We start from the raw sequence: 12,610 nt of genomic DNA, 5'->3' as shown, positions 1-12,610 counted from the left end.
ATCTCATCTCAGCCTAACTAAAAAAAAAAAGCCTTCACCACTGGCTTTCGGAATTAGAAATGCAAAGAAAGGAGCAAAAACCTGGCTGCTGGGACCTGTTTGCGGGCTCTGGGTTTTATAGGATGGCAAAACGCGGCCAAATTCGGGACAAACCTCGGTCCCGCATCTTGGCGGATTGCAGCGGCGTGGCAGGGCTGATCAGTATTCCTGTGGGGGCGCAGAGCCGTCGGGCTGTGGCTCTGCAACCAGCTGGGAATCAATTCCCCGGCTTTGCGGCTGCTGCAGGGCTGAAATCCTCAGCACCAAAAAAAAGGAAAAACGGCCTGATTTTCCTAAGCGTGCTCATTGTAACAACGGGGCTGAGCTTATGGGTCTGTTTCTGAGGTGAACTCGGCCTAATTCTGCCTCACAACAGCAGCACGACTCCCTGAATACACGAGAAGGTTCCCTTGCACAAAATAAACACGAGAAGGGATCCAATTCAGATTTTACTTGCCCCCCCTGCCCAAGCATGGATAAGAGGCACCATCCTGGGAAATTCCCCAACCCGCTTTGCATTTGGTCCTTCCAAGGCAGGCTGATTTCTCCCCTTCCAAAGGGCTGTGGTAAAAAAGGAGACTGACTTCAGAGATCCAAGGGGAAACGCGTCCTTTACGGCCGTGAAAGGCAAAGCAGAAACGGAGGAGGGATTTTGCAGACAGCTCCAACCTTCCTGCCTCTGCCCTCCGAGGCTTTGTGCTCTTAAGCAGCGATTGTTCAGCTGCTCAGGGATGATCGCCGCCGACCCTCCCAGGGCTCTGAGGCTCCATTCATGTTGGCAAAGCTCTGATTTAAGCAGCTGTCCGAGAATAACACAATGTTCCAGCCTTCAGCTGCAGAACAGAGCAGGATGGGCCCTTCCGCATCAGTAGCATCTGGGAGAATTTGCTTGCAGCGATGAGAGAGCCCTGCAGGAGGCTGTTGGGGCTGGGAGGACATAGCAAAATCCCTGCTGGCTGCCACCTTTCCCAGATTGATAAAAAAACAACCAGTTCTCCAATTCTGGATCTCTGAGTCTTGAAGTTTAAGCCCTCGATTCTAAATTTGGGCAGAGATTTGCCTCAGCAGGCAGCGCAGGTGAGCGTAATGACCTAGCGATTTCTCCAGGGTGCAACCTGCAGAAACGCTCACAAAACAAAAGCAAAACATGCAGAAAAAGCAGAATTGAGGAAAGTAAAATGACATTTCACTGCGGACCCTCTTCCCCCAAAAAGAATAAAAAACAGTTACAAACACATTTATTTCTCTTTATTAAGACGGGATGTTTTACAACAGTGGAAATTTCTTTTAAGTCACAAATTTATCAACATGGCGCTCGTAAAGCCACCTTCTGGGGGCTCGAGCAGCTGAAGAGAAGAAAAATTATGTTCCCAGGGTGGCTCTGAAATGGACGGAGTGTTCTTCCTCCTCTCAGCTCATCTGCGCTAGCAGCTCCTCGAGTTCGGGTCGGGCCTTCAATCGGCTCTTGAAGTCAGCTTCGGTATGCTGCGGAGGGAGGTGAAAAAACAAGCAAGTCAAGATCACCTCGAGTGCTTTTTTTTAAGTCAAATGGAAGATAAACGCTCTCCTAAAGGGAATCAACAAAGAGTAAAAGGAAAGACAAAGATGAGGCAAGCAGCAGGCCACACATCGTCACCGTACGGCCGCTCTGCAGTTCAGCCGTGTCGGCTCCTCCTCACCCAGCGACCTGCTGCAGTGCTGAGGGAGCGACCAGCTGGGGTTTAGAGCATTTACCACACCAAATTTTGGGGTGTAAAGACCACACAGTAAAGAGAAAACTGGGGCAAGCTGTTGGCCTTGTGTTAAGCGCAGCTACCAAACCAAAATACGCTTTCTTCAAGAGAAAAATTTTGGAAGAGCGAGCGTTGGCATTGTGCTCAAGAAGTCAGCTGAAGACGTCCAGACCTTCCTCTTTCTCCTGAATTTTAGAAGAGCATCCCAAAGCTCAAATCTCTTCGTTGCCAGTCTCCCGGAGCCAGCTTGGGTCTTTCCCAAGGGCTTCCTGCCTCAGACCGCAGTGACTTTGCAAATGGCACAATGTCACGGCGCTCCCTCCAGAGACAAAGCCATCAGCCAAAATTAAAAAAAGCAAAAATAAAAAAAGAAGCAGTCCTAAGGCAGGGATGGGACCGTGACCAAAGCAAAGCAGATTACTGGACTCGAGAGACCTCCTCCTACATTCCACTTTGCAGATATGGAAATAATTAAACATCCTACAAAGGCCAGTGAAGGAAACTGTTTTCACGTTTGAATTTAGCGTGCTGCTTTCCCTTTCCTGCTGCAAAATCTGCTCCCTGAATAAAAAAAAAACTCCCCTTCTGCAGAAAAGAAGCAGAACCCCTTGTAGAATCCATCAAAACGGGGCACAGTGTTTGGCTTTCCCATCTCAGCTTTGCTGCTGACTGCTCCACGCGATTCCTGATCATTCCCAGATGAGTGGCTGTGGGTTCTGACTTACAGGGAACCTGCCTGAACGAAGGAAAATAACTGGGAACTTGCCATCCCCTACAAATCTGTGGGACTGGCTAGGAAGGCGCCTTCTGCAGCACTAATTGTAGAGGCTAAAAGGGAAATAAAACCCTCAGCAGGTGTTAGAGGGAACAGTTTTTGATAAATCAAGTGAGGGCCTGGTTCTGGGAGATCCTGGGTATCTGTAAGTCTAGAGCAGAGCTGGCGGCCTCAGAACAGGTCCTGTGCTTTTCAAAGCAAGCGTCACACCCGCTTTGTAAACGTGCAGATGTCAGCAAATGAAACCCACCTCTTTCACTAACAGGTGGACCCCTTCAGGCTGGTTGCTCTGAATGATTTCCAGAAGTATGGGAGCAAACGTGGAGCTCAACCCGCTGACCTGGAAGAAGAAATAAAACACTGCAGGGACAGAACTCCAAACACAGAACGGATTTGGTCTACTAACAGCACGGGAAGAGTCCACTCAGCGTGCACCTAGGGCTGTCACGCACTTCATCACATAAGCAGCCTCTTGTTTTGTTTCTCCTCTGTGAATGTTGTGCCTCCAGTGCCTCTCCTCTACCTGTGTGACAGCTTTCACCACTTCAGGCTCTACTGTGCTATTCGTTCTCTCAGTAGAAGCACATTTCTAGCCCCTTTTCCACGTTGCATAGATGCAAAGAGTCTTAACCGCGCACAGAAATCTTCTTTACTTCAGGTGAGACTAATAAAAAGCTGCCACGACAAACCTGCAAGCTCCAGCATTAGCTCACACTGACTCCCTAGAGGAAAAAGTCTGCCTCAAGGTTTGGAATGTAATTCAGCAGAGCAAGGAACACACTATGCAGTAGGAAAGAGGCACAGAAACATTTATCTCAATTAATTGTACAAATTTAAACTGATGCTAGTAATATTTTTACATTTCATCAAGTTTGCCCAATTGTTCCTCCTTAAAAATGACTTTTCTACCCCTTCTATCAAGCACTCTGCATAAAATAGGTAATAAAATAGGCTAATGTAGACAATCCAGGAACCACTTCACTCTCTTCTACTTTCTGAGCAACCTTTAGCAAGAAATTTAATTTAGATTTCTTTGTGCTTCACTTTATGCACAAATTACACAAATTTGGGACTTAGCTCCTGCTGTCAGTGGATTTTGAGAGCCTGGGAGAGGAGGTGCTGTACACGGAGCGCAGCCAAGCCCAGCTCGTACCTGGATAACCCTCTGGTGGGTGGTAAGGACGGCGTCCAGCTGCATTTTGGAACCTCGCTCTTCCAGGAACAGCACTTCGTTGGTTTTGGTGGGCATGGCGTAGCTGCAGGAAGCACAGGTCAGGGCTTAGGACAGGGAGAGGGGCACAACTTCACAGGAATGAAGCAACTTCCAGCAGCAGAGAACGTGGAAGGAGATTAACTTTTCATGAGGAATTAATTATGCAAACGATGCATCTTGCAAATCAAGCACTGGCAGAAGCCGGGGGTTTTACTGGAAGGAGATAAGGGAGAAGCTTGCAGCGCTACAGCCAGGAGAAACCTCTTTCAGCTACAAACATCAGCCCAGGAAGAGAACTTTTAATTTCTTTATAGTTGAAGAGGGGAGCTTTAAAGCAAAAATTCTGGCTGAGCCACCACACCTGCTCCTCATCTCCCACGCTACTCTGAGCACAACCTCACGACCTCCACCTGCTTCAATTTTTCACCCAGAACATTTCCTTCTCCCCCATTTTGCCTCGCCAGTTATGAGGCTTTTAAAGCACAAATCATTTATTTCTGCCCACACTGAACTTCTCACATCAAGGCCAACCTCAGAGGGCCCAGGCACGACGCAAGGCGAAGACACTTCACGTTGGAAGCGCTTTCAGTAGCCTCAGGCTGGGGGATTTCCCTGATTTTCCCTTTCAAGCACATCACCGCTGACAGAATTAGAATTTCTGCGTATCCTTCTTGATAGATATCCAGGAGTTGCTGATGTGTCACAGCTTTTAGTGCTAAAGATGTCACAGAGAGACTCCAAACAAGCGATCTGCGGATACAGCATCTCAGATCCACGTCTGACAGTTCAGCAGAGTGGATGAACAGAAAGAAAAACCATTTTTTGATAGGTTTAACCAGCACAAAGCTGGAATCACTGCTTATACTCAGAGGTGCACTTAAAGATGGACGTTTCAAATAACCACCACTCGTATTTTTACCTCCTTACAGCAACACAGTGTTTCTCAGTGACTACAGAGGCACTGCAGAGGCCAAGGAGCTCTGTAATGCTCTCAGAACTCACTCAGACCATCAGAGCTGCTATCAGGTGTAGATCTGCTTCAGGGATCTGCTGTGCAACTGTAGTATCCTTTATTAAACCACCCGCTACCGAGCTAGCGGTGCAGGTAGCTCTCCCAAAAACTTCACCCTGGATTTCCCAAGCTCATGCTGGTTTTAGTACCACCTGCTTGTTGCACAATGCCTGGATAAAACGCTATAAATTAAAAAAAAAACAAACAGCAGCAGAAGTCAGCAATATTTATGCCTGCACCCACGTGCTTAAGCTTTTTTCTCAAAGGAATGAAGCTACATTTCCTTGAGATTTGTTCACTCAGTGCCCGAATAATTCTGTTTCAGCCTTCCATAAATAAAAAACTCCACAGACAAACGAGAGAGCTAACGGAGAACACCAGGCAGATGACATCAAATGTGGATTTGTAGGTGGGAATCGATCACAAAGATTATCTCCCGCCCTTTACTGCAAGGTACCACCATCTACAAGCCTCACACAGCAACGTGATGGCGAGGGATGACAGAAGCCCAGAGCCACGTTCTTTATACCTTTCGCTCACTCTGACGGAGAACTGGTTGCAGAGTTTATGCACGTACTGAGCAAAATGCTCCACGAGACACATATCATAGGAAGTCATCTGGATATTGACATCTCCGTACTCGTGTTCGGTCCCAACGTTTATCTCTTTCATCTGTACTTTGTCCTTTTTCCTCTTTGGAACCTGTATCAAGGAAAAAAATTATGTTTTTTTTTTTTTTTTTTCTGAACGCAGCTGGAAATAAAACGCATTAACCCTTGCCAATCGCAGGAGACTGCACTGCTCTCATCTGACAGAGGTTTGCTGAACACATCGCAGCCCATCTGTGCTCGCGTTCCCTAGCTATAAAACTGGGCTGACACGATCTCAGCAGATGTTCTCAAGTGGAGCAGTTCAGCTCTTGGATGGCAGAACCACAGAAGTCACAGAGAAAATACGTGCCTACCATGATTGATTCCTTCCAGGAGAAGCCGAAGATGAGAAAACAAACTGCTTTTAGTTCAGCTCCTGCCTCCGAGGCAGCTCCCGGGATGAGTTATCGTTACCTCATTTTGCAAAAATTGTCTTCCTTCCAAATTTTCAGGCAATGTAAAAAGTTTAAATGCAAATAAGAGTTGCTCACAACGTTCAGCGATAGTTTGGAGTTGGTTTGTCAAATTAGTCATCGGGAAGACATTCCTCCCTCCCCAGCTACTCGTTAATTTAAACAGGAGTGTAGCGGACAAGAGAAATTATTTCTGCAGTGCTGAACTTCATGGGTTTTAACACTTTCCACTGAGAGCTGCAGCAGTAAACTGTTACCTGCCTCCTTTTTAATATGGTTCACCAGCCACAGATTTAATAATATCAACATTTTAATCAGCCTGTAAAGAGATGGGTCAGTGAAAGCAAGGACAGGAAGGGGGTTTTCACGCCTACCTCCTTTGGGAGCAGATGTTTATACTTCCCAATGCCGTGTGTAGGTCGGGATCTGTACTGTCTGTGGCAGCTCACGAGGGCACCACCTTAAAATCAAAGCAGAGCAAACACGTTTTCTCTTCAACAGCACACATCCCTTCTTTCAACAAACAGCCACGGGTGCTGCACGACCCCAGAATCCTTTCTGGGGACAAGAATTTGTCCTTAGTTCTTTGAGGGAAGGCAAAAAGCAGACCAAGGCTTCAGTGGCCTCTACCCCACGCAAGCAGCCTGAGTATCCCATCATGGGGACAATTCACAGCTGGTTACGGTGAGCAACCAGTAAGGGAGGTAGGGATTAAAAGTGACTCATTTCCCAGGCAAGTTCTCAAGCAAACAAAACAAAAAAAAAAGAGTACAGGCTTGTCAGCACCAGTGGATGGTGAGGATCCTAATGAAACCTTACATCTGCCTCCTCTTACATGACAGCAGTGATGTTGTTGTGATGGATCTGAGCCCGCTTAATTTTAAATCCAGCCTGTTCAAATATTCATATGCTAGGAAGCCAAATCAAAATGGCATCAGCTTTTATTTATACTTCCTTCTCCAGAGGAAAATGAAACCCTCAACAGCTTTCATTTTAATAAACGAAGCTCAGAACAGCAAAGAGAAACTGAGCACCACGGATCTAAGCCACTTGGTTACACTTTGCCTCCACGTCAAAATCAAATTCTACTTCAAATTTAAACAGAGGACTCCACCAGCTCAACAAATGTTAAAGTGGAACCTCCTGTGGGTATAACAGCAACAGGGGCTGGCTGATGCCACCCTGAACAGGAGCATCTGCTCAGCCAAGAACAGGGAAACAGGACAAGAGGTTAGGGAAAAAAAGGTAAAGGTGGAAGCGCAACAGCACGCGCTCGGGTTATTTAACCAGCCAAAATGTGACTGAAAAAAAAATATCAAAAGGAGATGTGAAGGCTCAAATGTGAAGTATTTGTGTAGATAAAATTTGTCTTGCATGGGATTAATGAGAAGCCTTACCTGCAGCACACAGACGGCTTTCTCGGGGTGTTGCTGCTCTGTAGGAAACAAGATAATTATTATCTGTAGGAAACAAGATAATTGTTAAAACTCCAATCTCACACAGCTATGGAAATACTACAGGTCTGGCCGATCTCCTCAATAAAGGCTCACATCCTCAGACCCATCAGCCATGGACCAGATTCTGCGATCAGACTCTTTCCTCTTCTCATCCTAGAGGTCTTGCAGCTCCCAGATACCAGCTCAAAGTCCTCCCTCCACAATTAGAACACTTTCCATATCTAGAAGTATTTTTTAAAATCACGTATGTCTTCTGACCCAGTCTGTAGCAGTGATTAAGTGTTCTTAATCCATTATTCTGTGTTTTATGTAATAATTTGATTTCAAGGCACTCACCTGCTAAGAGCAAACACCTGCTTGAGTAGCATTCCCTTCTTCCAGCAGAGCACCTGCACCAGTCACAAAGCAAAACGTGAATTTTCAGCAGCACATCCCAGAAAATACCCCTCAAAACAACTCCCCAAACCCTCTAAATCTACCAACAAACCTCCCAGCCCACCCACAGCTATTGCTCCCCAAACCACCACCACCACCACACAGAGCAAAGTGATGAGGGAAGAGGAGGGTGACGATGACTACAATGAGTTTCTCCTGCACCCCCTCGCCTTCCTTTGAAGGAATTAGGGTAGGAGATCGTCCTCCCTGCGATTACAGATCCCACAACAGATCCCACAGATCCTACAACAGCCACACCACCACCTCCTGGACTCGTTCCAGCTCCACGTGGACCGGCGACAACGCAGCTCATCCATGGTGGAATGAAACAAGGAGAGTGGCTTTGCTGTCACCACAACCCTGGTGGGCTGAATCGGGCCAACACCCTCACCTTGCCACCACTGAGATATGGGGTGGGGAGATCTGTAGGGTCCCTGATGGCTGCGATGGGGCAGGGGCTGTGCTGCACCCTGTGGCACTGGGGTGGTCCCTGGGCTTCCAGGGAGGGGTGGGGGGGCCCTACACCTCTAGACACACCACCAGTAACAGAATCAGGGCCTGTCACAGGATCCCAGAGTCATTAGGGTTGGAAAAAGAGCTTCAATGTCCCCACCAAGCCCTGTCCCCAAGCACCACGTCCAACCTCTCCTTGAACACCCCCAGGGACGGGGACTCCCCCACCTCCCTGGGCAACCCGCCCCAACGCATGACGCCTCTTTCAGAGCAGAAACGTCTCCAAATTTCTCCTCATTTCCCCAAATTTCCAACCTAACCCCCCCCGCCCCATTACCTTGGCCCCCGCCGCGCTCATCCCTGCGGGGCCGCGTCCGCCGCCCAAAGCGCTCCCCCCGCACCCTTCAGCCCCAGCCCCGCGTTCCGCCGCCCTTCCTTTCTCTTTTTTGGGGCGTTTTAGGGCGAAACCCCGGCGGTGGGAGAGCCTTAGAGGGAGGGAGGAGGGAGGATGGAGGAGGGATGGCGGCAGCGGGGCTGTGTGGGGGAAATGTCTGCTTGTGCTGACGGGGGAGGGCAGAGACCGCCATAACGGGCATTTGTACAGTTCAGGAGCAAACAAGGGAAAATTCCTGCAGCGTGGAAGGGAGGACACACTGTCCTTGACCCTATCTTTGTCCCGTCTTTGTTTTTGTCCCTGTCTTTGTCCCTGTCCATGTCCTTGTCCCCACACCACTGCCAGCGCGGCGCACCCAACACTGCCCGTTCGCCGCTTCGCCTTGCTACCTTCTGCCCGCCTCCTCACTCTGATTGGTCCTCCGCCTCGCTTCTTGCAGCCTGATTGGTCTTCCCTTCCCATCTCGCTATCCGATTGGCCTTCCGCTGTGTCCATCAAATCCAACCGGTCCCCTTTGCGTCACGTCTCGGCGGCCATCTTGAGTGTGGCGCGCTGAGCGCGGCCCGCCCAACCCCTCCCCAGCGCGGGGCGGCGGCCATCTTGAGTGTGGCAGGGGCGGCGGCCGCCATGTTATGGCGGCAAAGGGGCGCTGTGAGGGGAGTGGGGTCGGTTGTGGGGTCGGCGTTTCTCAGCCCTCAGGCGGCCCCACTCCGGCTGTAGGATCACAGCCAGCACCCAGCAGGCTCCCCCCAGCCTCCTTCTCCTGCCTGAGGGGCGTTTGGGGTCGTCCTGGGCTGAGGGGAGCTGAGGGGATGCTGCTGAAGCTGCTCAGGGCAGCCCTGCTGCAAATTGCCCAGAAAAGTTTTATTTTTTAGGGCTTGCAGAGGCAGGACAGGACCTTAGCCCTTAGCAAACATCCACGTAGCGGTTCTAGGGTCAGCTGTGGCCACGCTGGCAGGAGGCCAGGGCCCTTGAGGCTGAAGGAGGGGTGAGGCATTCGGGGCCTGCAGCAGGCCCGCGTGTGGCTCGTGAGAGAAATAAGCAGGATTTTGTTTTATTTTTTTGAAGCAGGGTGCTCTGCTGAGGTAAATCCTGCCTTATTGCCTGTGCTTTGATCCCTGTTGCTGTCCCTCTCAAGGCAATGCCCTAAAATAATTTAAATGGAAGGAGTGGGGCTGGTGGGAGCCTCTGATTTCTATATAATGTCTGTTTATTGCCAAGAGGAGGTCTTAATGGAAAAAAACCAACACAATCAGACCTTGATTCCTCTTAAACAACAACAAAAAAAATGGGTATCAGCTCCTTAGAGTGTAATGGAACTGGAGAGACCCTTGCAGGGTCCCTGCCACCCTCCTTAACCCTTTCTCACTCTTCTTCCCCAGCCCATCTCCAACCCAAACCTTCATTTCCCCTAAGCCCTTCCCCCCGCTTTTCCCAATAATTTCCCAATTTCTGCCTGGCAGATGCTCCTGGGGCCGAGCCCCCACCTCAGCGCCCTCCTTCCCGGGCAGCAGCTGCCTGGCAGCGTGGTGTCAGGTCAGGATTTAGAGCCCCGGGTTACTGATTGCTGCCCCGATTGCTTTTGGCAGGGCTCATGATTGACTCTCTTGCTTTCTCTTTAGGGTTTTTCAGCTTTCATGGGCACAGCAAGCCTCCAAAGTTGACCGTGTGCCTGCTTCCTGCCCTCTCATCCACCCTGCCACCCCGTGTCCTTGCTGGCTGCGTGCACGGAGCTCCCAACGCGCTCTCCACACCCCAGGTATGCACGGAAGGAGGAGAAGGGAAGGTGAGAGAACAAAACCCACGCAAAACCAGAGCCCCTCCACGCACAGCCTGGGCTCAGCGCCACCTTTGCATTCAAATCCAACCTCCCTGCGTCGTGAGGACACAAGCTCCTGGGTCTGAGCGGTGTTTTCTGGCACTCCCTGGCCACGGGGACCAGATGTTGTCCTGCCCTTTGATCTCTTCCCCCGCACCGGGGTTTGTTTGATAACCCCAAGGCGCTCGCAGCCAGGAGCGCTGCTGGAGTTTGAGCTGGCTTCAGACCTCCGCTCCCCTTCCGCAAGGGCTGGGCTTCTCCTCGGGGAAACCTTGAAGCCGTGGAGGCAATGCCGGGCTTGAGGAGGGGCAGCTGTGCCCAGAGGGCAATTAACCAACCCCATTAATTTATGGGGTGAGGCAGTGACGAGCGCTGCAGTTATGAGCATGTCATGCCCACGGTGGTGCTTTGTTTTATGGCCTCAAATGCTTTGTATCCCTAAAGGGGAGCTATCCGTCCCCAAATTCCCCTTAACACCTCTCCCCTCGCCTTTTGGCCACCCCCAAAACATTTCCGAGGATGGAGCACCGCCCCCACACCGAGTTTGGGGTACAGCAATCCCTCCCAAACACACAGCAGGGCTCCCCCCATCCTTTAACAGCCTGCAGGTCTCGGGGAAACAAAGAGCCCACCCCGTCATTGCAGAATTTCCACGAGGTCTGCCCGAGAATGATGAATTTTAAGGCCGAAGGGGGCTGCTCGATGACGTAATCTGGTTTCCTGCAGGTTGCAGGCTACGTTTTTCTGCAGCCTTGCAGCTGGGTGGGAGCAGATCACCCCTGGATTTGACGAAAGCAGCCCTCTCACGACGGCTCCCGCTCTCCATTTCGCTCCTCCCGGCGGTTTTCTGCCAGCCGAGAACGCTCTCGGCTAAAAAACGGGGAGCCAAAATGGGGAGAAACGGGCAAAAATCAGCTAAAGGGAGGGCTTGGCGCAGGTCAAGCGGATGCAGTTTGTCCAATAAAAGAGGAAAAAGGGAGAAAAATGACCCGGATTTCCATTTTTTCCTACAAAGAAAGGTAAAACCAGCCGGGGGTGCCACCCACATCTCCGGCGGCCGCCTCCTGGAGGAGCCTCGGGATGTTTTGGGCCGTGTTGGTTCCTCGGGACCTGGAAATGCCGAAGGTCACCAAAAGCTTCCTGAATTTCCACGTGGTTTGGGGCCGTGGCATCACTCGGGGCCGGGGCACTGGCTCAGGCTCCCCTTGCCATCATTAGGCTTCAGAGTGAACACCCCAAATACCGAGGACCCCCACTTCCCACCATTATTAGGCTCCAGGGTGAACACCTCCCAGTATCCAGGACCATCCCCCCTCCAGCATTAGGCTCCAGAGTTAACACCCCCAAAATTCAGTACCACTGCCCCCCCACCATCATTGGGTTCCAGGATGAACACCCCCAATATCCATCACCACTGCCCCCAGCCACCATTAGGCTCCAGAGTGAACACCCCCAGCATCCAAGACCCCCACCATCATTAGGCTCCAGGGTGAACACCCCCAGGACCCAGGACCACTGCCCCTCTCCTACTTCCAGCCCTCATTAGGCTCCAGAGTGAACACCCCCAATACCCAGGACCCCCACTTCCCACCATTATTAGGCTCCAGGGTGAACACCTCCCAGTATCCAGGACCATCCCCCCTCCATCATTAGGCTCCAGAGTGAACACCCCCAGTATCCAGTACCATTGCCCCCCCACCATCATTAGGTTCCAGAGTGAACACCCCAAATACCCAGAACCACTGCCATCATTAGGCTCCAGAGTTAACACCCCCCAGCATCCAGGACCCCTGCCTGCCTACCATCATTAGGCTCCAGGGTGAACACCCCCTAATATCCAGCACCATCCCCCAGCCCCCATTAGGCTCCAGAGTGAACACCCCAAATACCCAGGACCCCCACCCTCTGCCACCATTAGGCTCCAGAGTTAACACCCCCAGGACCACTGCTCCTCTCCCACTTCCAGCCCTCATTAGGCTCCAGAGTGAACACCCCCAATATCCAGAACCCCCACTTCCCACCATCATTAGGCTCCAGGATTACCCCCCCCCAATACCCAGCCCCATCCCCCTGCCCCCATTAGGCTCCAGAGTGAACGCCCCCACCCCCCTCAAGCCCCGCCCCCACCCCCAAGCCCCGCCCCCATCCCCTCAAGCCCCGCCCCCTCCGCCCCTTCCGCCCATCTGATTGGCTCCGCGGCCGGGCACTCAAGGGCGG

The 12,610-nt window shown here is 51.1% G+C and overlaps 1 protein-coding gene and 1 long non-coding RNA gene across 3 annotated transcripts; one reads left to right on the top strand and one right to left on the bottom strand.

Annotated features, from left to right (window-relative positions):
* Nucleotides 1-1,272: 1,272 nt before the first annotated feature.
* Nucleotides 1,273-8,737, bottom strand: MRPL48 (mitochondrial ribosomal protein L48). Its single transcript, XM_027462193.3, has 8 exons — nucleotides 8,518-8,737; nucleotides 7,629-7,681; nucleotides 7,233-7,270; nucleotides 6,210-6,295; nucleotides 5,302-5,474; nucleotides 3,701-3,803; nucleotides 2,798-2,887; nucleotides 1,273-1,524 (listed from the first exon to the last, which is right to left on the bottom strand). Exons 1-8 carry the CDS (start codon nucleotides 8,536-8,538, stop codon nucleotides 1,450-1,452), a joined length of 639 nt encoding a protein of 212 aa, XP_027317994.1. The 5' UTR covers nucleotides 8,539-8,737; the 3' UTR covers nucleotides 1,273-1,449.
* Nucleotides 8,738-8,904: 167 nt separating this feature from the next.
* On the top strand, nucleotides 8,905-11,396 carry LOC140001391 (uncharacterized). Of its 2 annotated transcripts, none has more exons than XR_011806597.1 (3): nucleotides 8,905-10,110; nucleotides 10,197-10,333; nucleotides 11,120-11,396. It is a non-coding gene; the product is annotated as an uncharacterized lncRNA (long non-coding RNA). The 2 variants fall into 2 exon arrangements; XR_011806598.1 differs by having other exon boundaries at nucleotides 9,038-9,659; nucleotides 10,038-10,110; nucleotides 10,197-11,396.
* The last annotated feature ends 1,214 nt before the right edge of the window (nucleotides 11,397-12,610 follow it).

The sequence above is a fragment of the Anas platyrhynchos genome, chromosome 1 (assembly GCF_047663525.1).
Source record: "Anas platyrhynchos isolate ZD024472 breed Pekin duck chromosome 1, IASCAAS_PekinDuck_T2T, whole genome shotgun sequence".
Classification (NCBI taxonomy): Eukaryota; Metazoa; Chordata; class Aves; order Anseriformes; family Anatidae; genus Anas; species Anas platyrhynchos.
This window is presented reverse-complemented; position numbering and strand designations above follow the sequence as displayed.